The 20,687-nt window shown below is 39.9% G+C and overlaps 2 protein-coding genes across 3 annotated transcripts; one reads left to right on the top strand and one right to left on the bottom strand.

The window, feature by feature from the left end:
* Positions 1-374: 374 nt before the first annotated feature.
* dok1b (docking protein 1b) lies at positions 375-14,164 on the bottom strand. Its single transcript, XM_017699668.2, has 5 exons — positions 13,760-14,164; positions 6,178-6,471; positions 5,473-5,563; positions 3,236-3,408; positions 375-2,277 (listed from the first exon to the last, which is right to left on the bottom strand). The coding sequence occupies exons 1-5, from the start codon at positions 13,814-13,816 to the stop codon at positions 1,093-1,095; spliced, it is 1,800 nt and encodes a 599-aa protein (XP_017555157.1). The 5' UTR covers positions 13,817-14,164; the 3' UTR covers positions 375-1,092.
* Positions 2,176-20,558, top strand: nagk (N-acetylglucosamine kinase). 2 transcript variants are annotated; one of them, XM_017699670.2, is made up of 13 exons: positions 2,176-2,303; positions 4,414-4,552; positions 13,324-13,393; positions 13,537-13,586; positions 17,497-17,581; positions 17,718-17,816; positions 17,925-18,066; positions 18,239-18,349; positions 18,440-18,552; positions 18,954-19,041; positions 19,170-19,267; positions 19,383-19,461; positions 19,811-20,556. In XM_017699670.2, exons 5-13 carry the CDS (start codon positions 17,519-17,521, stop codon positions 19,999-20,001), a joined length of 984 nt encoding a protein of 327 aa, XP_017555159.1. In that variant the 5' UTR covers positions 2,176-2,303; positions 4,414-4,552; positions 13,324-13,393; positions 13,537-13,586; positions 17,497-17,518; the 3' UTR covers positions 20,002-20,556. The 2 variants fall into 2 exon arrangements, with proteins under 2 accessions (XP_017555159.1, XP_017555158.1); XM_017699669.1 differs by lacking the exons at positions 2,176-2,303; positions 4,414-4,552; positions 13,324-13,393; positions 13,537-13,586 and adding an exon at positions 16,984-17,068 and having other exon boundaries at positions 19,811-20,558.
* Positions 20,559-20,687: the final 129 nt, after the last annotated feature.

Raw genomic sequence — 20,687 nt, 5'->3', positions numbered from 1 at the left:
GGAATGAAAGGAAAAGAGTGAAGGGGTGAATGAGAGAGAAAACAGGACAAGGAACAGCCTGTACCTTCAAACAGAGACAGACAGACGCGAATTAATTTAGCCAACATTTAAGCCACACTTGAAGTAAGGCCCTATTTTACGCAGCTGGTTAATATTCCCTAGGCATCAGGGAGTGTTTTATCTGTTCTGGCAGTATTCAGCACTCTAGAGGGGCAAAGTAAAGGAGTGAATAAAGGACAGTGAAAGAGGAAAAGAGCATTCAAGGTAATTTCATGCCCTCCTTGTGGACTCACCAAAAAACAAAAAAAATCCAGATTCAAGAACACTAGATTTTACTAAAATACTAGGTACTTCCAAATAATTCATAAAAGCAATTTGTTTTCCTATGAATCTTTTTTTATTGTTATCACAATTTTCAACCATACTATCAACAGCACAGCTGTTTTTGACTTCTTCCAACACACACATAGCAGTGGATTAGTAAAATGCTACATTTAGAATCTCAATACAAAACAAATGTGGATGTGTGCAACGATTATCCCCATGATCTGTTACCGCTGACCATCCAAGATTTAACTGTCAGGCATAGTAAGACAATGGGAAACTATTCCCTTGTCTTGCATTTTTGATTTCTGACATGCAAGTGCTTTGCAGCCTCTAAAATACAAGTCACAGACTCATTTTGATTCACAAAAAGGAAAAACTGGTAAAATAAGTGCAAAACTATAATATCTTCTAGGACGAGACCATGTGGATAACCCACATGTAAGAATTGTGTTTTACAAGTCACATTTATTTTCTGTGAAATCTGTAGTTCAAGTGTCCTCCATAGTGGAAAAGACCTCCTTTTGTCATTGTGTCACAGGTCAGCGACCACAGTCCATTATCTATGATGCCAGATATTTGTGACACTAGATTGTGTGCACTTACTCTTTCATCAGGCCTTGAAGTAGTCTTCAGATTTCTCTAGCAAGCGAGGAAGACTCCAACTAGACTCCAGAGAATGCTCACCTGACCTCTAGGACTAAGTTTGTATGTCAAAGATGGGCCATCAGAATGCAATTGGACTGTCAGAAGGCGTGCAGTTTTGGGTCAGATATCACCCAAGTTGTCGTAGATGATGTCCGGGGCTTGCATGGCAGGGTGCCAAGCATTGACAGGGGGCTTATGCTTAGACACTTTACTATAAAGCTCAACCTGCCTCCCTGCTTTTCCTCCACCACTCCATTCACTTCCAGTTCCTTCACCACCACCGTAATAGTTACTGGTGCTGCTATTGTTGTTGTTTAGGTTAGCTTTACCTTGGGGCAATGGAGGAGGATCTTTCCTAGGAAGTGCTCCCTTACTCGGTTTGGGTGCTGTGAGGGGCTTCGGGCCTTTAGGCCTGGCCACAGCCTGGGGTAGAGGTGTCTTGCCAAAGGCAGGAACACTATAGTCATCTGTACTGGGGTTGTAAGGCACTTCATGACCCTGAGGCTCTTCAAGTCCTCTGGTTCTCCATGGTTGGCTCTCCAGCCGTGCCTCATCATATAGAGTGATGATGGGCTGGCCTGCTGGAGGACCTGCTCTTCCCTCAGGTTCATCATAGATGTGCTCTGATGGGATTCCTTCTGCAGGGCGTCTGCCCCGTGGCTCAAGTCCTAGTGCTCCTGTTCTTTGGGTTAAGTCTAGGGTCACCCGGTCATAGACATCTGCATAGAAAGGCTCAGCCTTGTTGCCTGGAAGACGGCCTCCCCCCTCATCTCCGAGTGGACGTAGCCGTGGGTTGGGGGTTGGTGTAGGTTTGATGCTGTCTACAGGGTCAGAATAAAGACAGTCTCCAAGATTAGGTGGTAGACGAACAGAATCAGCAGGCTCTGAGTACAGATTAACTTGGTCCTCCAATAAAGGTCCACTTTTTGGCCCACGAGGCATAGGAGACCGTGGTGGCGTGCTTGCAATAGGTGCAGGGGGCTCTGGTAAGCTACGCCCCTTTAAATTCTTGCTTTCACCTTCCCTCCGGCCAATGACGCCATCTGCAGATCCGGGCTTGCTGCCACCAGAGTCTCCGTCTGGCTCTCGGCTGTTTCCCTCAGCAATGGCGGCACGAATCTGCTGCATGGCAGGACAGTCACCATCAAATGATGGACAGCTCTGGTGCCGGTCCTCAGCCTGGGCCTTCTGCTCCCGAATTGCGCTCTCCACAATCTGAAAGATCTCGTTCCCTTGCTTTGTCTCAAAGGTGAAGTTCCCTGGACCAGATTCACAGCGCCGGCCAGCCTCAAAAGAGAACATCACCTGCACAAGACATCAGAATGAGAGAGGTGATAATGTGATTTATGATGTGTTGTTTTGGGGTTTTTTTTGTTAACTGAAATGTCAAATCAATGGTGGCATTTCAGTTTAGTGGTATAAAACTAAGCTTCTATTTCTCATCTTAACTGATGTGTTTGAAAGCAGTCCTTAATATTTTGTGTAAGCATGTTACTATGTGACCAGATCGAGATTGTGTTTTTAGCATATCATCACTGTCCAAAGAAAAACATGTATCCTTTTTTTAAAATAACTTTTCTACATTATTGTGTGAAATTTTGCAAAATTTTCATCAAGCACTTTTCTACTAGTGGATCAACAGAAATGCTCAAAAATACCTGGAATAAAATCACATAAATTTACATTAAAAGTAAGTTTTTACCTTCTACTGTAAAGGTAGTATTTTGGAGATACTTGTTTTCCTTTGGACACCAACGATACTCTGCTTATTCAGATCCTCGAGCGGTATCATAAGCTTGATATCTCAATAGTTATTTGCCACCTTAACCCTGCCTCCCACCCACTCTTAAAGGAGAGAGGAAGGCCAGCTTCCTGTACCAAACTAGTTTCTATGGTAACAACAGGAAGCAGAGTTGGAAACAACCGTGGCCTCAAGTTCCTGCTAGAAGTGTCAGTTTTAGCATGAGGGCAGCTGTCACTAAAAAAGCAGGGTGAGAACAACTATGAGATTATTTTAAGTTCACATCATTTGGATGTTCACACATATAACCAAGTCTGAGCACTGGTCAGCATTATTCTTCACTGCTCCAGTTCAATTACGTTATGCAGTGGGAAAACTGTTCAGGCCCATGTGAATGCAACAGAAGTGACGTATATTAATACCTTAAACAATTCAACACATTCTGTTCAGGAAACTCAGAAAGTTGCAGGTAAGATTCTTTGTATACTGCTAAGATCAACCTTAAAATGGACTAAAACTTACTCTATCTCTGCCATAGCGACGCAACAGTTTGTAGGGCCACACCAGTAAGTTCCTTTTAGTCTTAGGTTCCTTCAATATCAGGCTTTCTCCATCTGCTTTAAGCCAGTAATTACCCGACAGACCACAACGTTCAGATGCTTCTGTTCTTTGGATGCTCACCCAGAATTCATTGACTACAAAGAGAGAGAGAGAGAGAGAGAGAGAGAGAGAGAGAGAGAGAGAGAGAGAGAGAGAGAGACAGACATGTAGAGAGAGTACATTAAACATTTAGCAACATACTGATATGATACTGATACTGCCCACCTTTTCTGATATGATTTGGGTTTTCTGTCAGTCATCTGAAATCCTTGATAGTTCAAATGGACGTAAATAAAATTATTCTGGCAAATCCCAAAAGGATGACTAGATAAAACAATGTTTTGGCCTATATTCAGCATTGTAAGTCAACCTTTTGCTGTGGTAATGAGCATTACATCTTTTCCTTGACAAATCTTTTTAATTGCACCTCATGTATAGTTAGTAGAAGCACCCTTTTCCTTTGTTTGGCAAACCCAAATAAATAAATGAAACAGAAAAAAGCGCAAAGAGCACTTTTGCATCTAAATTGAATATTGCAGAGTTCAATTATTACAAGCTCAGCTTGATTAGGTGAAGATATTTCAGTGATTTCCGAAAACAGAGCTTATAGGAAGTTCAAAGGCAACATTCTTTTGTGTTTCACATGGTTGTCTGTCACAGGAAATTGACAGACATCAATGCCTTTGCAATATCCCCATATGTTGCATATATAACCAAGTTATTTATTTGGTACAGTTGTGCCCATCAGTCAGTCTGCTATATCATAGGCCTGTAGAGCGTTGCTCTGATCTGCTAGCTTATCGGGACCTGCAGATGCTCACAGTTGTTATCAGTGGCTTCACTTCAGAGAGGCTCTTAAAATCCCCAGAGGCCAATGGAAAATTCAATGTCTGTAAAAAACCAACAGTTAGTGTTGCAGAACAACAGTGAGATAGTGTCACTTCACATGCTTGCTTGGTGTCACTGAACTGCAGAACTGAATAAATACACCCACCACAGTGCATATGATGCTCACACACCCACTCATGCAATGAAGACATGGAGTGAGTGTGCCAAGACTGCAAAGTCACAAGCCTCTTAATGTTTGTGCTCACTCACAGCTCTTTGAGGAAGTCATAGGAGCCCTTATGAAAAACAGAAGTGTTCATGACCTCCATTTCCCTAGAAACATTCGGATTCTGGATGAGGATTCAGAGAGAGAAAGAGAGAGAGAAACTGCTGCCTTTACTTTTCACAAATGTAAGTATCTGTCTCTATGCCTATCTACTTCTCTCTCTCTCTCTCTCTCTCTCTCTCTCTCTCTCTCTCTCTCTCTCTCTCTCTCTCTCTCTCTCTCTCTCTCTCTCTCTCTCTCTCTCTCTCTCTCTCTCTCTCTCTCTCTCTCTCTCTCTCTCTCTCTCACACTGATATTTGAATGCTGTGGATGGCTAAGCTGAAGAAAGGGGCTAAATGCCTGAGATTCTGTACTGCTCTGTACAGCTCCTTTGTTTTGGTTAGTAACATTTTTCTCTTTAACTCAATCACTTTTAACTACCCTAATAGCAGAAATGGTATGCAGCAGAGCATGTCTTTCTGTGTGTGCATGCGCATGTCTGTCACAGTAGGAAGCAGCTCTCCTCTCTATACTGTCTAGTGTAAACACATTAACAGGCACATTTTTCCAGGGCTGCATGCCTAACATGTGACTAAGGAAAGTACCCTTCCGCCTCTTGCAGCCAGTTTTTTGCCTTTTCTCTTACATGGTTATGCGTTGGATGCTGACATGGCTTGACCTATATCAACATCAAAAAAGGGCAGCTTCCACACAAATTCAAAACAGTGCCTGTGCTACAACCAATCTAGGACAGGAAAAGATGTCACAAGGCTCCCTTGTTTAGGAATTTGCACCCAGAGGCATATATAATTCCTATCTCTATCTACTGTTTGTGGTAATGAGGACTTTGCTCCTAAAGCAAGCACAGCCATGACTTTATTTTATCCAGTAGGGAGAGTATGAAAACTTTCTTGATTAAGAGCCATGAGGGAAAATGAGAAGGGAAATAGGAGGAAAAACAACCTTCTACTGGCTATAGTGCAGAGAAAATCTGCATTATATAACTCCGTAAAATGGCTAAGATATGACAGAAATATGGCATGTGTACTCCCTCACTTTCTATTACCTTCCTCTCTGGAGTAATAGATCAGGTTCTCAGCCATCTGAAGTTCCTGCTGTCCATTGGAGTCAGGACTACCAAGAGATCCACTCCCACCCTGAGAGCCAAAGGGACAGAAAGAGAAAGAATTGGAGAGATGCTGAGTGTGCACAGGAGGCAGCTGCCTTTCTGATTCCCATAAAAGCTTACAGTCCCCTTTCCTTTTGGAAGTTCCCAGCATGCATCCGGACATGCCTAGACATTCCAAGTTAATGTTGTATGCAAACACAAACACCTTAAGATGACATAAAATATACTTAAACAACAGCAGGCCAGTACATTTTTCTTTTCACCAAATTAAAGAAGAATTAGAATTGGCTTTAAACTAGAGTGCTTGTATTGTATATTTCCTTAATATGCTGATCCTTACTAAAACAGAAAATTAGAATACTAGTATGTGGCCTTCTTGTTCCCCATTCATCAGGTAAAAATTTGCATTCATTTAAATGTGCAACAGCACTTCATATCAATTTCAGTTTTGCATTTTGTCAAATTCCGTCAGCAGCTCAGTTTTAAAAAAAATGAACCCGTGTTCATTTTGTACACCGATTCAAAAACTTCTGTGAACCATTAAGTGAAATATAAAATCCATTAAAAATCTCTTATTGTGACATCACTGAAAGACAGACCTTGTGAGTGTGAAATTATTAAGCATGCTCCACAGTGCCTCACCTGAAAGGCAATCTCACACATCTTCTCCACCCACTCAGTTGTGACATGTTTTTCGGCTGCAAACACATGCATTTTATCATTGGTCTCCACACAGAAGGCGGCCATGTTCTCTTTGGGGCAGGTTTCGGTAAAGGCAGGAAGGATGCTGATACACTCTGAAAGGCGGATGATCTTTTTGTCCAATTTTTTAGTGCTGGGTTTTTCAGTGCCACTGCCTCCGCAATCGTAGAACTCGAGCCGTGCGATGCCGTTCTGACTCGCAGGATATAGCACAAACCAATTTTTCTTCCATTTCTGAAAAGAGATTTAGTGCATGAGTAAGGAGATAAGACATCAAGACACTTTAGCATTCTTTGATCTTGAAGCAACAACAGACAGACTTGGGAGCCTTTAAGCTACACTTCAACTGATAGATACTTATTAAGTCACTCTGTGAGTAAAGAGGGAAGTTATGTTATTTGAGGAGTATTTGACTCAGAGGTCAAATACACAGTGGCTTATCTAAGTTGGCCTTCATATCTGAGTTGGGCCAGCAGTGTTTAAATTGCTGCTGGCAAAAAGATCCTGAGTCATTTGGATTGATGATTTACATATCGCAGCTATCAGATCAAAACATGTAACTCTTTATTCACTGACGGAGAATATATATATACACATATATATATATATATATATATATATATATATATATATATATATATATATATATATATATATATATATATATATAAAATAGTATGTCACTGTAACAAAGCTTACAGATATACAGGATATAGACCTTATAAAGCTTACTAAATATACATGAACTGAACGTATGGTATGATTTATTTGTTTTCCACTGTGCTTTGGATTAACCATGAACATATGTGGTAAGAAACAGTTTTGACACAAATTTCTTTAGATTACTGTACATTTCTGTGTGTATTTTTCCCTTACATTTTACAATATATTTGGTTAATATGACAATATGTTCTGAAATATATATTTTGCAATGCATTTTGGCATGGATTGTAATGCATATGAAATGGATTTCAAATATCTCAAAATATATATCCATATATTCATATCATAATTCACTGTACTGCAACTTGATTAGCTGGCTGTAGAAAGAAGAATGTATCTCCAAACTTTCCCTTAGATTCTACACAGTACAAGCCTGTCACTGTTTAGCATGATATCCATAAGAGGGACTTATTTACATCACACCACCTTTATGTAGAGTCAGGGTCTGCTGCGTTAACTGTAAGGAAATGTATGATGCTAGTGAGTATCAAGCTTCTTCCTCCAGATGCACAAAAGAGGGAAGGAAAGCTAGGAGATTACGCAAATAAACAAAATGAGTGACCGAGGACACCTGTGGAGTGGTGTGTGTGTGTGTGTGTGTGTGTGTGTGTGTGTGTGTGTGTGTGTGTGTGTGTTTGTGTGTGTGTGCGTGCGTGCGTGTATTCAAAGGTGAAAGGTTCCGTCCTCCTAAGTTTTAATGCGAACACTGAAGTATGTAAGCAAACGTCTTAGTCACCTTTATAAAACTGTTTCAAAGATATAAAACTGTTTCAAAGGTACAATTTTCTTTCAGTGAAATGAACGTCAGTGCAAGTAAGCATACAAAATAAGAGAGTAAAATAAGTACAGGCTGTACTGAGAAGATCCAGGTTGAGCCTGGTTACAGTGTTGAGCAAACTAAAGGAGGTGGGAAGGTGATAATTCAGTAATAGTAATAGCCTGAACAGAATAAATCAACTTCAGTTCCATTCACAAAAATATTTTGGTTGTCTTGACTACAGGACGGCAGGCAAAACATGTGGCCTTGATGTGGTAATGCTTTCATTATTTCAGTCTTTATTCCTTTACACCATTTGAAAATGCCAGCTGGCCTTTATATTGTTCAAACACTTCATGACAAATGGACCAACAGAAATGGGCTTATGGTACATTACCTTTAAGATTTTTTTTTTCTTTTAGAAAGTTAGAATTATCTAGTGCTTTTGGTACTGCACTGACAATGTACTGGGGCATTACAGAAAATGTATATCTGGCAGTAGATAAACTATTTAATATCAGTATCTTTAGTCACAGTAGATTTAATATATAAACATCATATAAACATCTTTAGTCTCACTAAACTAGAGATCCTAATATAAAAAGTACACTGCATGTGTATATTACAGTGTTGTGCATTAAAACAACTCTGATAGATGTGTTATGTGCCACCATACAAAGAGAATGTTGTAAGGACATTCAGGCATCTGGGGGCCTTAATCAAGTCTTATTCCACAACTATGCACTTCCTGTGACTTCATGTCTGCTGTGCCATGGAACGCAGAGATTCTAACGGTCAAAATGCCACAAAAGGTCTCCATATGAGTGACAATACAGCGTACTCAGAAATGGAGGATGACTGCTGTCACCAGTAATGACATAAGGAAAGAGGAGGGGAGAATTTCAAGGTTACAGGCAAAATCAGATCACTGCAGTCACTGCTTCAAAGAGAAATTTGGCTAGTTGTACACTATGGGTTAGTACTGGCTGGCATTGATAAAATTCAATATCACAAGCTTTTCTAAATATCTTAGAGCATCAGTTTAAGTTTCCATTAATAAAATTGAACTCATGCTTTCTGAGTACTGGTATGTAATGCTAAAAATGTCTTACAGTGCTGACATAACTGTTTTGATTGGACTTAATCAGTAAGTTTTCTTCTCTTAAACACAGAAACTTATCCTATCGTTACAGTATCATTGTGCGACACCAATACTAGTATACTGGTACAGACAACATACTGTCCAGCACTGCTATGGGTTATTCAAATCTAGTGTGCATGTGCATTTATCAACATGGCAAAGAGGAAATGTGTGGGATTACCCAATGTGCTTTGCTTCCTCCAACACACTGCAGGTGTACAGTATGACTGTTCCATCTGCAGATCTACTCTGGGCCTGCTTTCCAAAAAGCTCCACAGACTATTTTAACACATGCACACTTACAGAGTGTTGAGTGACGCGCACATTTACAGAGTGTTCAGAGTAACAGTTCCCTTACAGTCGTACGATATACAGCCATTAATAACCTGTTTGCAGTGATGTTTTTGGAGAAAAAAGGTGGGCCAATTCAGACAGCAGGAAATATATAAACACACCTCTACAAATCTTATGTGTGAGAACATTTAGAGTCATGATACATATGAAGAAGGATATTCAGAACCCAAGCATCTTGCAAAATAAAAAACAATTGATTGTTAAACCAAACTTAACCAGCTGAATTAATGACAAAGGCCATGTCAGATGTAATTTCATCACAGTTACCCCACCGACTCCATATAAGGTAACAGTGTACTTGAGAAATATATTACACAGGATGGAACTTATGCAAATAAGCCAAGAGAGAGTGACTTCCTCAAATCTGCATCCCGACCTTATCAGAAGTAATGCTAGTGTAATACACATACACATGCTTTCTCTTCCCAAACACAGGCATTAAGAGCATTCCCAGAGTAAAATATGACCACAAAGACGACATAACAGTATATATACTGTAGACACAGTATTAAAAGTTCCTAACAATAAACATTTTTTAACTGAAAAAGCAAAGCTTAACACTCGATGCACATTAATACCTCTACTATCCTCACACTAATCATTTGCATACTAACCACACACTTGGCTTTTTGGATTAATGTGTAGCCACAGAAGACGGTGTTAATAACCGATCTGACGGCTCCTCTTTTTAGACAGCGCTGTTCACTATTTTTCACATTTTCATAAATTAAAGATTAACTAAGCTCTGAAGAAACATAAATGTTTCTGTATTAGAAACGTTCCATTAGTAACAATCAAAATGAGTGATTAGAAGTTTAAACATACATATGTAAATGTGTGCCCTGAAAAAATAAATACTCTAATTATGCTCTATTTAAAAAAAAGGATAGTCAAAAATAAGGCTATTGTTTGACCATTACTAAGTCCTTAAAAATTCTTGGAAATAAAATACTGCTCAGAATTGACGTAAATTTACCCAAACAGTTGTCTCGCAAGCCAGACTTCTGGCATAATGTCTGGTAGCTTTCTTCACTTGGTGTGACCAAAAACCACCTACATTGACAAAGAGGGCCTTTTTCAACTAAATACAAAGCAATCATAAGTGTGACATATGGGACAGGCTAATTCTTGTAGATGTCAGCTGACTTCCAGCTAAATATGAACAACCATTTCCAGTTTCCATTCATTTGTTTACATCTGGCGTAAACCATAAGAATGCTCAAATGAACCGTTTCCTTGACTTAAAAGGGCTTAAAAGCAACACTAGTGCACAATAAGTATCAGACACTTTATGTCATATGAGTGAAGCATCTGATAGTGAGACTAGTTAAACTGCCTAAAAAAAAGCACTAGAAGTTGAAGTTCTCAGTGTTCTGTGTTACTCAAGTGGAAAGCACATTCTATTCTAGAACAGCTCAGCCTCAGTTCTTCACCTCAGCGCTTAAAATGGTGCGTGTGTATCTAAAACAATTGTCAAGGTGAGGGGACCGTTTTAAATTACTTTAACAGTAATATAAACATATAACTGCATTATCGTAATGCAGACCACAAAAGGCCCAACCCCTGATTGTAAAGGATCATACAGGCAGTACCTTCTCTGCCGTACTGCTTTGTGAGGCCACCTTCCAGATTCTTGCAGCTGCAGCCAACATAGTGGACAGAGGCCCAGGGGGCTGGGCCAAAGTCAATATCCCTCTACACTCCAACATTACACAAACACCAGTCTCGGGTGATGGAGAAGTTTGGCAAGGGTAAACTTTGTCGTGTTTTAAAGCATGTCTCACACAAACCTACACAGACACACTCTGCATCTGTTGTCTTTTATCCAGAGGTCACTTTTAAAGGGCTTGGTAAAGGTCAAATGTCTGAGGCAACTTCCATCTACACCTACCAGCCAAGAAATGTCTCAGTAATGAATGACTGTTTTTGAGTCACTGAGAGTTAGGGGTACATATTGCAATATGCCTTGCAACATATTCAGAATGCACTGGTAACTCAATCATGTGGCATAGCCAAAGATTGACCTTCATTCAACAAAACACACATTCGTGAAGAAAACTGATCTGGAACTGTGTGAGATGCTCACAGAACACAGTAAAGGCTTGCGTGGTTAAACAGCCCATTTGCATTTTTAGCTTTCTGCAATATCAGTTTTGCAAAAGTCAGAAAGGTCATAATAACTTGAAACCAATATACCAAGCACTAGGCCTATAAATGTATCTATTGTAGCATAGCAGTCATTATCACGTGATGACTTAAGTAAACCAGGGTCTAGATCAGAGGGTAATATCTCCCACAAACCCACTGAAACAATACCCAAACACAACCTCACCTCCAAATATGAGCCAACATTGAAACCAAAACAAGTCATATTCTGGAGTTTTTTTAAATAACCTTATCACTCCCACTCTCCCACTCAACACCTAACAAGCAAGGTCAACTTCTTCAGCCCTCAGCAGCCAGGCGCACATTCTTCCAAGTCATCACAGTCTTCGTATTAGCTCATGTTAATTCAATTCAGTTTTATTTGTAGACCACTTTTTACAATTACACAACGTCATAAAGCAGTTTTATCTGGGTCCAGGCCCTAATGAGCAGGCTGAGGGTGACTGCAGCCAGGAAAAAATCTGTAAGAACATGAGGAAGAAACCTTGAGAGGAACCTTAAGAGCTTGTGTTGATCTTTGTATTTTACCAAGAACTTGCAACAACATAAGAGCATTGGTCTCAGAAGAATGCTATTTTTGTCATGGTCATAACAAGACATGATATCTTGAAAAAGGTAACTTTACAGGAGAAGCAAAAAGATGGTATGAACTTGAATGTATAATCATGTCAAGAGATTTTATTACAAGTAATGTGTACCGTCTCTATAGGTCCATTCTGCATGAAATGTTTACTTAATGTAAAACAGAGCTGCTTTCAAATTATGCAATAATCCAAGAGTCCCACAAAGTGCAGTCTGAATTAAAAATATACACATACATAAGTGGCAAATCTGAAAAGCTACGATGGACCAGACAATTTCATCCAAATCTAAAAAAATTACAGAAAACACAAGGTTGCTTTGCTGACCAGCAGATGTGAAAGTTAGAAAAAGATCACTTTATGAAGTAATGGACTGCTCTCCTCAGCAGCCATGAGTCGCAGCTATTGCCTTAGCGATGTCTGCTCATATTTTTACTTAACCAAATCGGGAGAATGCTTTCAAAAAACACATTAAAGAGGCTATAAGAATAGATCAGGCGTGAGCGATTTTTAGGTCCTTTAGTGCCCTTGGCTACAATTTACGAGAAGTTTTGCATGGGGTCACATGATTCATGTCGATGTGAAATGGTAATAAGAACAAATTGGCCTGAAACAGTGTGATTTGCCTGTACTACGCTGCTCAGATAGAGTTTCTCACTTTTGTGGTTTGGCCTTCTGATGAAAAGACAAGGTGACACATTTTCTATCACATGCAGAGGCTTTTGTAAAAGTGACTGAGACAAAAAACAATGTGTCTTTATACTTGTTCCGTTTCAATACTATATCAACAGTGTGATTAGTCATAAATGTCAAAGAAAGAAAAATAACTGCTGCTGAATGCTGTCCCAGCATGCTTCAGTCCTCTAAGAAGGGGTATGGTAAAAGGTGAACAGTGGGCAGCAGGCCTGCTGTTGCATCTGACTGTTATTCATTCATGTGACTATCTCATGTCACAGGAAAGAGAATAGAGCCGGACCTCACAGCCACAACATTAATGCATTATGATGATCAGACACAAACTCTTCAATGGTCTGTCTTCAATCAGTCAGTCAATCCATCTCTCCATCTTTATCTTTGTAAATAACGTGGGATTATTCAGTCAAAAGAGCACAGATGGGGAATAACTGATTACATTTATTCATGTGTAAAATGCAGACGGATTTCTTTCCTGTATTATCAAATCTTTCTATAATTACAGTCCTCAAGCATATTTGTGAGAAAAGAAATCTACTTTTGCTTAGTTACATTCACAGTGCTTTAACAGTCAGTCACTAATTGCTTTTCTGCATTTAGTTTCATTATGTTACATTGCTGACAGTGTGATTCGTCACACCTCTGACTTCTGGGTTTATTTTTGATTTTAGACCAAGACAGCAAAAAAGAAAAAAAAGAAATAACACGCCACAAACTTCAGGTCTTTTGCTGGATGCACTGGTGAGTTAGTTCCACTGTAGTTCTAACATTTCTCAGTGCTTATTTTTAAGCTGGCACTTTATCTTTTTTGTAAGGTTCTTTTTGACTTTCTCTTGTGTCATTCTTCCAAAATAACGTTAACAATACTTCCACTGTGGTTTCAGGCTACTCTACTGACCTCTGCAAATGAGCACCACAGAGGTGACACTTGGCTGTAAGTAAGTTCGAACACTGCCTGCCTGTCTGTCCTCGAGCTACACAGCAGTAAAGCGTTCCGTTCAGTTTGTGCTCCGAGGTAGAAACGACGTTGTCTCACATTAACACCACAGCTCAGCTCAGCTCAGCTCAGCTCTGCTCGCCGGGCGAAGTCACGAAACAGTAGCTTACCTTTCCAAACTTCTGGTGCTGGACATAAAGTTGTCCTTCTTTGACGTGAGTGTCCATCTTGTACTGAATCCTCCTCTGGAGTCTGAAGGAAGCCCAAACTCGTCAACACGCGAATCTTCTCTGTATCTCAGCCTCTCACTTCTTCACACTTCCTTGAGCGCGAACTTCCGCTCGCCAAACTTCACCAAATCGTCGCAGGGAAGTCATTTAAAAAGCTGTTATTTATTTCTGTGTTTATTACATAACCCTGGATCCGTTGAGAAACTCTTCTCTCTCTCTGTCTCTCTCAGGGCACGTTCAGCCTCTGAAGGTGTCCGGGGTTCACGCGCAGCACCAATGCGCGCGCACGAGCTTTCAGACTGCAGCTACCCACCCCACGCTCTCTCTCTCTCTCTCTCTCTCTCTCTCTCTCGTTTTCTCTTTTGTCTCTCTCTCTCTTTTCCTGGTCTTTCTCTCTTTCACTTGTTTTCTATTTTCTCTCTCTCTCTCTCTCTTTTCCTTGTCTTTCTCTTTCACTTGTTTTCTATTTTCTCCCTCTCTCTTTTCCTTGTCTTTCTCTCTTTCACTTGTTTTCTCTTTTGTCTCTCTCTCTTTCACTTGTTTTCTCTTTTGCCTCTCTTTTCCTTGTCTTTCTCTCTTTCACTTGTTTTCTATTTTCTCTCTCTTATCCTTGTCTTTCTCTTTTGTGTCTCTCTCTTACACACACTTGTTTTCTCTTTGTCTCTCCTCTCTCTGTCGCTCGTTCTCTTCCCTCCTTCCCTCTTCTCCCTTCTGTGTCGCTTTCTTTATTTTCTCTGTCTTTCTCTTCTACTTGTTCTCGCTCTCCTCTCTCTATCGCTCCCTTTGTTTTCTCTCTCTTTTCCTCTGTCTGTCTCTCTCTCAGCTCGTCACTTTCCTCGTGTTGTGCACTCATGTGGTCAAAAAGTACATTCATGTCTAGAAATTTCCGGTCGTGTCACACGTGCCTGTTAATTCATTCTGGTACCGCTGTTCTGCGGCTGTGCTTTACCTTGCGATGTCCGTTGAGAGGTGGGAGACACGGCGAACCAAACAACATAGACGCAGTATCAGGCATTTTCACGACGCACATCACGATCTTTATTTTCATCTTTCCTGATGATTTGGAGAAGACAAAAAAGAGCCAGTAAAACCTCTCAGCATCGAATGAAACGATCAGTGTAGTCGATTCATTTTGTACTGCTGAAATCCGCGATGTGCTCAAACAGACGTGACGTGACGTAAAATATCACGGTAAATATCCTCATGTTGCTCTGTTAAGCTGCGTATGATGTTAAGTTGCCCCTGTTCAGAAGGATGTTCAGTGATGGTCACCAGCAAAACCAGCACAGGTTCTGTTCTGGATGCTGGTGTGCTGGTCAATCAGCAGGACCACTCTGAGTGACCAGCGAAGTCCACACCAGACCAGCATAAACCAGCATAGAATTCATGCCGGTCTATGCTGTTTGTTTCAGCAGACGTGCAGATGTCATACTGTCCTACAGTACTCAAGCATTTGACTTCTGTAAGAAGTCATCACATATAAGCCACCCATAAACCACATGTCTGAGTACCTGTGATCTCTCTCTCTCTCTCTCTCTCTCTCTCTCTCTCTCTCTCTCTCTCTCTCTCTCTCTCTCTCTCTCTCTCTCTCTCATACACAGCCAATACTACTGCCATTCTCTGACATTATTATTTGGCATTTTGGCTGAGGGAGGCTGAGTGTTTCTGTTGGTGAGAGAATGTGGTTTTCAACAAACATAGTGAAAGCAATTCTGCATTGTGCTAATGGAAAAAGATTCTCCCCTCATCACGCCCACTAGACAGGCATGTTTACAGACAGACACACAGACAGTATGGGCCTAGTTCAGAGAGGACACGCTGCACTAAGTCTTTACATGCTCCTGCAGAGCCGCCCTCAGACAAACGTCACTCAGGTTGAGCACAGTAGGTCAAAGTAAAAGTCAGACAAGAGTAGACTTCCCCCTCTTAAGGTGGGAGGATATCCCTTGTGATATCCTCTAACCTTTGAGTCCCAAGACACAGCGAGTTTCAAAAAAGAAATGTGAACAAGTCACCTGATGATGGAGAACACACTTCACAAACTCTGCTGTCATCATTTTGTGAACACCTGTCATTATGTCACTCTGCATTTTTCCACAATGGGTCCACCTTAATGTACAGAAGGTTCTTCAAGGGTTCTTTAGTAAAGAAATCGGTTCTATATAGAACCATGAACACTCAAAGAGCATAATTAAAGGGTTTGTCAGATTGGTGGAGGATGTGTTGTGTGTGGTTCTACGTAGACCTTTTTGAAAAGTCCTATATAGCAGCAAAAGGTGTTCTGTGATTGTTACAAGCTCACATTAACAGTAGCAGAAGCCTTTATAGAGTTCTATATGTCTCTATGTCTACGAACGTTTGAAAATATAGTTTACATAGTAATAAATCGTCTTGCACACTGAGGAAGACAGTAAAATCACGTGAAAGAAAAATGTTTTGAAGTGTTGATGCGAAGAAAACTTCTTATAACTCACTGGGTGAAAGTGGGCCTAACGAGTAACAAGTACAATTGAAAGGCACACACCGCCACCTACTGGCAGATTAACGACTTCAACTTTTACTTTATTTAACGTCGATGCCTTACATTTGCAGCATTTCTTTTGCAAACTACAGGCAATTTCACAAAACCAGACGTCAATGAAAGAGATAGGTAGATATATAAACATATATATATATAGGATACACCCTGGACAGGTCGCTAGTCCATCGCAGGGCAGACAAACAGACAGACATTCAGTCACAGACACTCACACCTAGGGGCAATTTAGCTTGACCAATCGGATTAACTGCATGTCTTTGGACTGTGGGAGGAATATATATATATATATATATATATATATATATATATATATATATATATATATATATATATAGTATAAGCTAAATCCTAATTTGACAACATGATGTAATTGTAACATGATACATATTTCTGAGTGAGTTCTTCGTAGGTTCATGGTGATAACATGCGAAATCAGTTTCTGTAGGAAAGAAGAAGGGAAAAAATGCAGTAATTTTAAAGAAAGTTAATTTATAATTGCAGGGGAAGCACAAAGGGGAAGACAGGAGCATGATAAGAAAGGCAGTTAAAGCGAGAGCAATAAAAGAGAGCAGTTAAATATTTCAAAGTCTGAGTTCAAGCGGTTGCGCATGCAATGATCTGATTGGTTGAAAATTATTCGATCACGTGTTTGTCACATGACAGAAACGGGAAGCGATAGAAATGAGTGCGGTGTACGGAGGAGTAGAAGGGTGAGTTACTGTCAAAAATACTGATTATTATCATTTTTTATTTTAAAACCTCTGGCATTTATTTGAATCACATCATAGTCCAAAAATACAATAATGTGCTTATGTGCTTCTGTTAAGACGCGCTGGCTCTAGTTTGTTGTATGGCTTTTATTATGTGGGAGTGGAAACCACAGTGAATGTGGGAGATGGGTTGGAATTAGCTTGTTAGTTTGGCTTGAACTGATCTGACCTGTACTCATTTTGCTTTAACTAATATTTCTGGTCCTCTACTAATTTGAATTTCACTGATTTCTGATCCTGTCCTAATTTGGTTTGAACTGATATCTGGTCCTCTATCAGTTCTGGCTATAGCTGTTTACTGATCTCATATTAATTATATATTAATTAAAATGATTTCTAATCTTTTATTATTTTGTCTTTTCCAACAGGGGTGGGTCTCACTCCAAAGCAATGCTGCTCTCTGCTACAGGGGACATTCTTGCTGAGACAGATGGACCTTGCACCAACCACTGGGTGGGTGAGAAAATAAACTGTTACCTCTGTGAAATATTTTTGAAAACACTGTGTGCATACCTGTGCAAACATACATTTACATATGCATGTATTTCAAAGCTTTGCCAGCTGAATTTATCTCTGTTCTATTCTGTAGTTGGTTGGTGTTGATAAGTGTATTGAAGGTATTTACGACATGGTCCAGAAGGCAAAGATCAGTGCAGGGCTGGATCCAGACACACAGATTCATTCACTGGTGAGTGGAATCTAAACTCTAGTCAGTTTGGACTATTTATGTGTACTAATGTGCACTTCAACTGGTTCTAACTACAATTGTGGCACGTTTATTTGTCCCTGTCCATAGGGCATGTCACTGAGTGGTGGGGAACAGAAGGCTGCCATTCAGAAACTGATTGATCAGATGTCAGAAAGATATCCCAAACTAAGCCAAAGTTATTACATCACCACTGATGCCATTGGTGCCATGGCAACAGCTACTGACCATGGTACTGTATCAGTTAGCAGTAGTGATATTAAACTTGAAAGCAGCATCAAATTAACTGATTAATTTACACTCAATTTGGGCAACATATTATACTTTGTTCTTAAAAATGGATAACAATTACTGTTAAGTGTTTGGGCAAGACAAAAAATGCACAGAACTCTCATTCTCTGTAGGTGGCATAGTGGTGATATCAGGCACTGGTTCTAACTGTAAGCTGGTGAACCCTGATGGCACTCAGGTGGGCTGTGGGGGATGGGGTCACATGATGGGGGATGAAGGATCAGGTAACTGTTACAACAACACTTTGTTATGAAAACATCATTATTGTTTACTGAGATTTCCTGATTTTTTTTCTATTTCTTCCTTTTTTTTAGCATTTTGGATCTCTCATCTTGCTGTAAAAACTGTATTTGATGCTAAAGATAACCTGGCCAAGCCTCCACATGATATCACCTATGTTAAAAAAGCCATGGACGAGTACTTTCAGGTAAGTGATAAGTTTCAGGTATGTAACTCTCTGACCTCATGTTAACCAGTGTATCTCAAAGTGTGAATTTCACCACTATTTGAATGGATTATGTTGTTGTGTAAAAATATTGGATTATAACGAAAAACTGTGTGGCTGGAGGAGCTGTTTATGCAGTAATAGAATATAAACAAATTAATACACTAAGTTTTTTTTTCTGAATTGCACATTTTAAAGCATACTAAAAATATATTTTGGGCATAAATGTGAACAGATCTTATTTGATATTATTATAATTGATTAAAAAAAAATATCAGTACAGTTAATTTACCGCTTTCAATTTGACACTTCACAGTTCATTTTAGACCCCTCATCCCTTATTTATTTTTCGTACCATTCTGTTCCCTTGTATTCACCTCTAGGTGTCAGATCTGATGGGCATGCTTCCCCACCTGTACAGAAACTTCCAGAAATCTCACTTTGCTGGGTTCTGTAGAAAACTTGCTGAAGGTATTGTGGGGAGAATGTGAATGAGCTTCTTATGAGACAAATATTCTGCCATACCTGAATACGGAATTGCATCGGCTAGACTGTCTCTCTCTGTATCGCTGCATATATTGTATGTCTGTCTGTTTCAGGTGCCAATGCAGGCGATGCTCTCTGTCAGTATGTGTTTATTCAGGCTGGTAAAATCCTAGCACAGCACATTGTAGCAGTGCTGCCAAAAGCACACCAGGTTAGACATGCTGCCCAGCTGACCAACTGAGCAAGCATTCTGCTCATGAGCATGACCTACACTCAAGACACACAGACTCTGACTCACTCTCTCTGTCTGCCTCTTTGTCTTGAAGGAGCTGTTCTCCGGTGAACTGGGCTTGCCAATTCTGTGTGAAGGGTCTGTGTGGAAGAGCTGGGAACTGATGAAGGATGGTGAGTGTTGTCAAAATAGGTCCTATAGCAGAATATGATCACGGCTACTTCTTTCTGTTAATTTGCAAAATATTTATTTTTAACAAAAGCAGGAATACCTCAAAACAGCTCAAAACCACACTGACTAAGCAAATGCTGACCAGTTGCATATACACGTTTTGAAGTCATTGTATAAACTTTGTTCTTGAGATATGTGCTAGGATATATTCAGAACTGAATGCATGTGGGGCAAAAGTCAAATGACCAGTGTGACCACAGAAGAAAAGCCTGTTTATTAAACATAGACATGTCAAAACTACATTCAATTCACAGAATTTTGTGGTGTTACTGTGGTTTCTTTCTTTTACAGGTTTTACTCAGGTGCTTTCTCAGGCCCAAGCAGCTCACAGCCATTTCCAAAAGTATAGCCTTCTCACCCTGCGCCATTCATCTGCTCTGGGGGGTGCCAAGCTGGGGGCACAGAATGTAGGGGCCAATCTTCCTGTGGACTACTCCTCTACTGCCAATGTGTTCTTCAGCCACTCTTTCACCAAGCAGTGACTGATACAAATGCAGACCAATGAAGACTGATGAAGCAATCAGACTCTATGTGGAAGTCACTGGGAGCAGTGCTTGTTGTTTCACAGTTCAGTAAAATCTAAAACACCTTCCTTTTTTTTGGATTTTTCAGACTTCCCCTAGACACTTCCACTTTGGAAAATACGTCTAGTCAGAATACATATGGCACTTTCAAATTGAAATGGCATCTGTGAATTTCAAATAAATGCCATTTGTTGGAAATTAATAGGTGCCATGTCATGTTCAGTTACAGTTCACCAATATCATTGTTGCAAAAAGGAAGCTTTCCCATATATGCAGGGAAAATATGTATAGAATATCACTGACATTCACAGTTAATTGATAGTCTTGATTTGATTTAATAATAAAAAAAAATGTAAAAATGTGAATGATTGTTCAGGGTAACAGAGTATGACTGGCTTGTCATGTGGCTCAGGTGTGTCTGTCACTCAGAATTGTAAAATGCTGTATGTTTTTGGTATTTTTATACAGTATACAAACCTTCTCATAATAAAATTGCGGTCACAAGACTCACAATACACAAAGCTTATGTAATGTGTTGGGTTATGCTGAAGTTTTAAGCAAAAACCTATCCTAAAGCATTTCATACAGTTAGCAAATGACCCTAATTTACACTGATGTTTTGGTAGGGAGTTACTATAACGACA

The sequence above is a fragment of the Pygocentrus nattereri genome, chromosome 2 (assembly GCF_015220715.1).
Source record: "Pygocentrus nattereri isolate fPygNat1 chromosome 2, fPygNat1.pri, whole genome shotgun sequence".
Taxonomy (NCBI): Eukaryota; Metazoa; Chordata; class Actinopteri; order Characiformes; family Serrasalmidae; genus Pygocentrus; species Pygocentrus nattereri.
The sequence above is the reverse complement of the archived record's forward strand: the minus strand, read 5'-3'. Positions and strand labels throughout refer to the sequence as shown.

Coding starts and splice junctions, on each gene's coding strand:
- dok1b (XM_017699668.2), bottom strand. CDS start 13,816: ATGGACACTCACGTCAAAGAAGGACAACTTTATGTCCAGCACCAGAAG. Junction 3,409..5,472: donor CTATTACTCCAGAGAGGAAG/GTAATAGAAAGT, acceptor CTCTCTTTGTAG/TCAATGAATTCTGGGTGAGC. Junction 2,278..3,235: donor GTCGCTATGGCAGAGATAGA/GTAAGTTTTAGT, acceptor TGTCTTGTGCAG/GTGATGTTCTCTTTTGAGGC.
- nagk (XM_017699669.1), top strand. CDS start 17,040: ATGAGTGCGGTGTACGGAGGAGTAGAAGG. Junction 17,817..17,924: donor ACACACAGATTCATTCACTG/GTGAGTGGAATC, acceptor CCCTGTCCATAG/GGCATGTCACTGAGTGGTGG. Junction 19,042..19,169: donor CTGTAGAAAACTTGCTGAAG/GTATTGTGGGGA, acceptor TGTCTGTTTCAG/GTGCCAATGCAGGCGATGCT.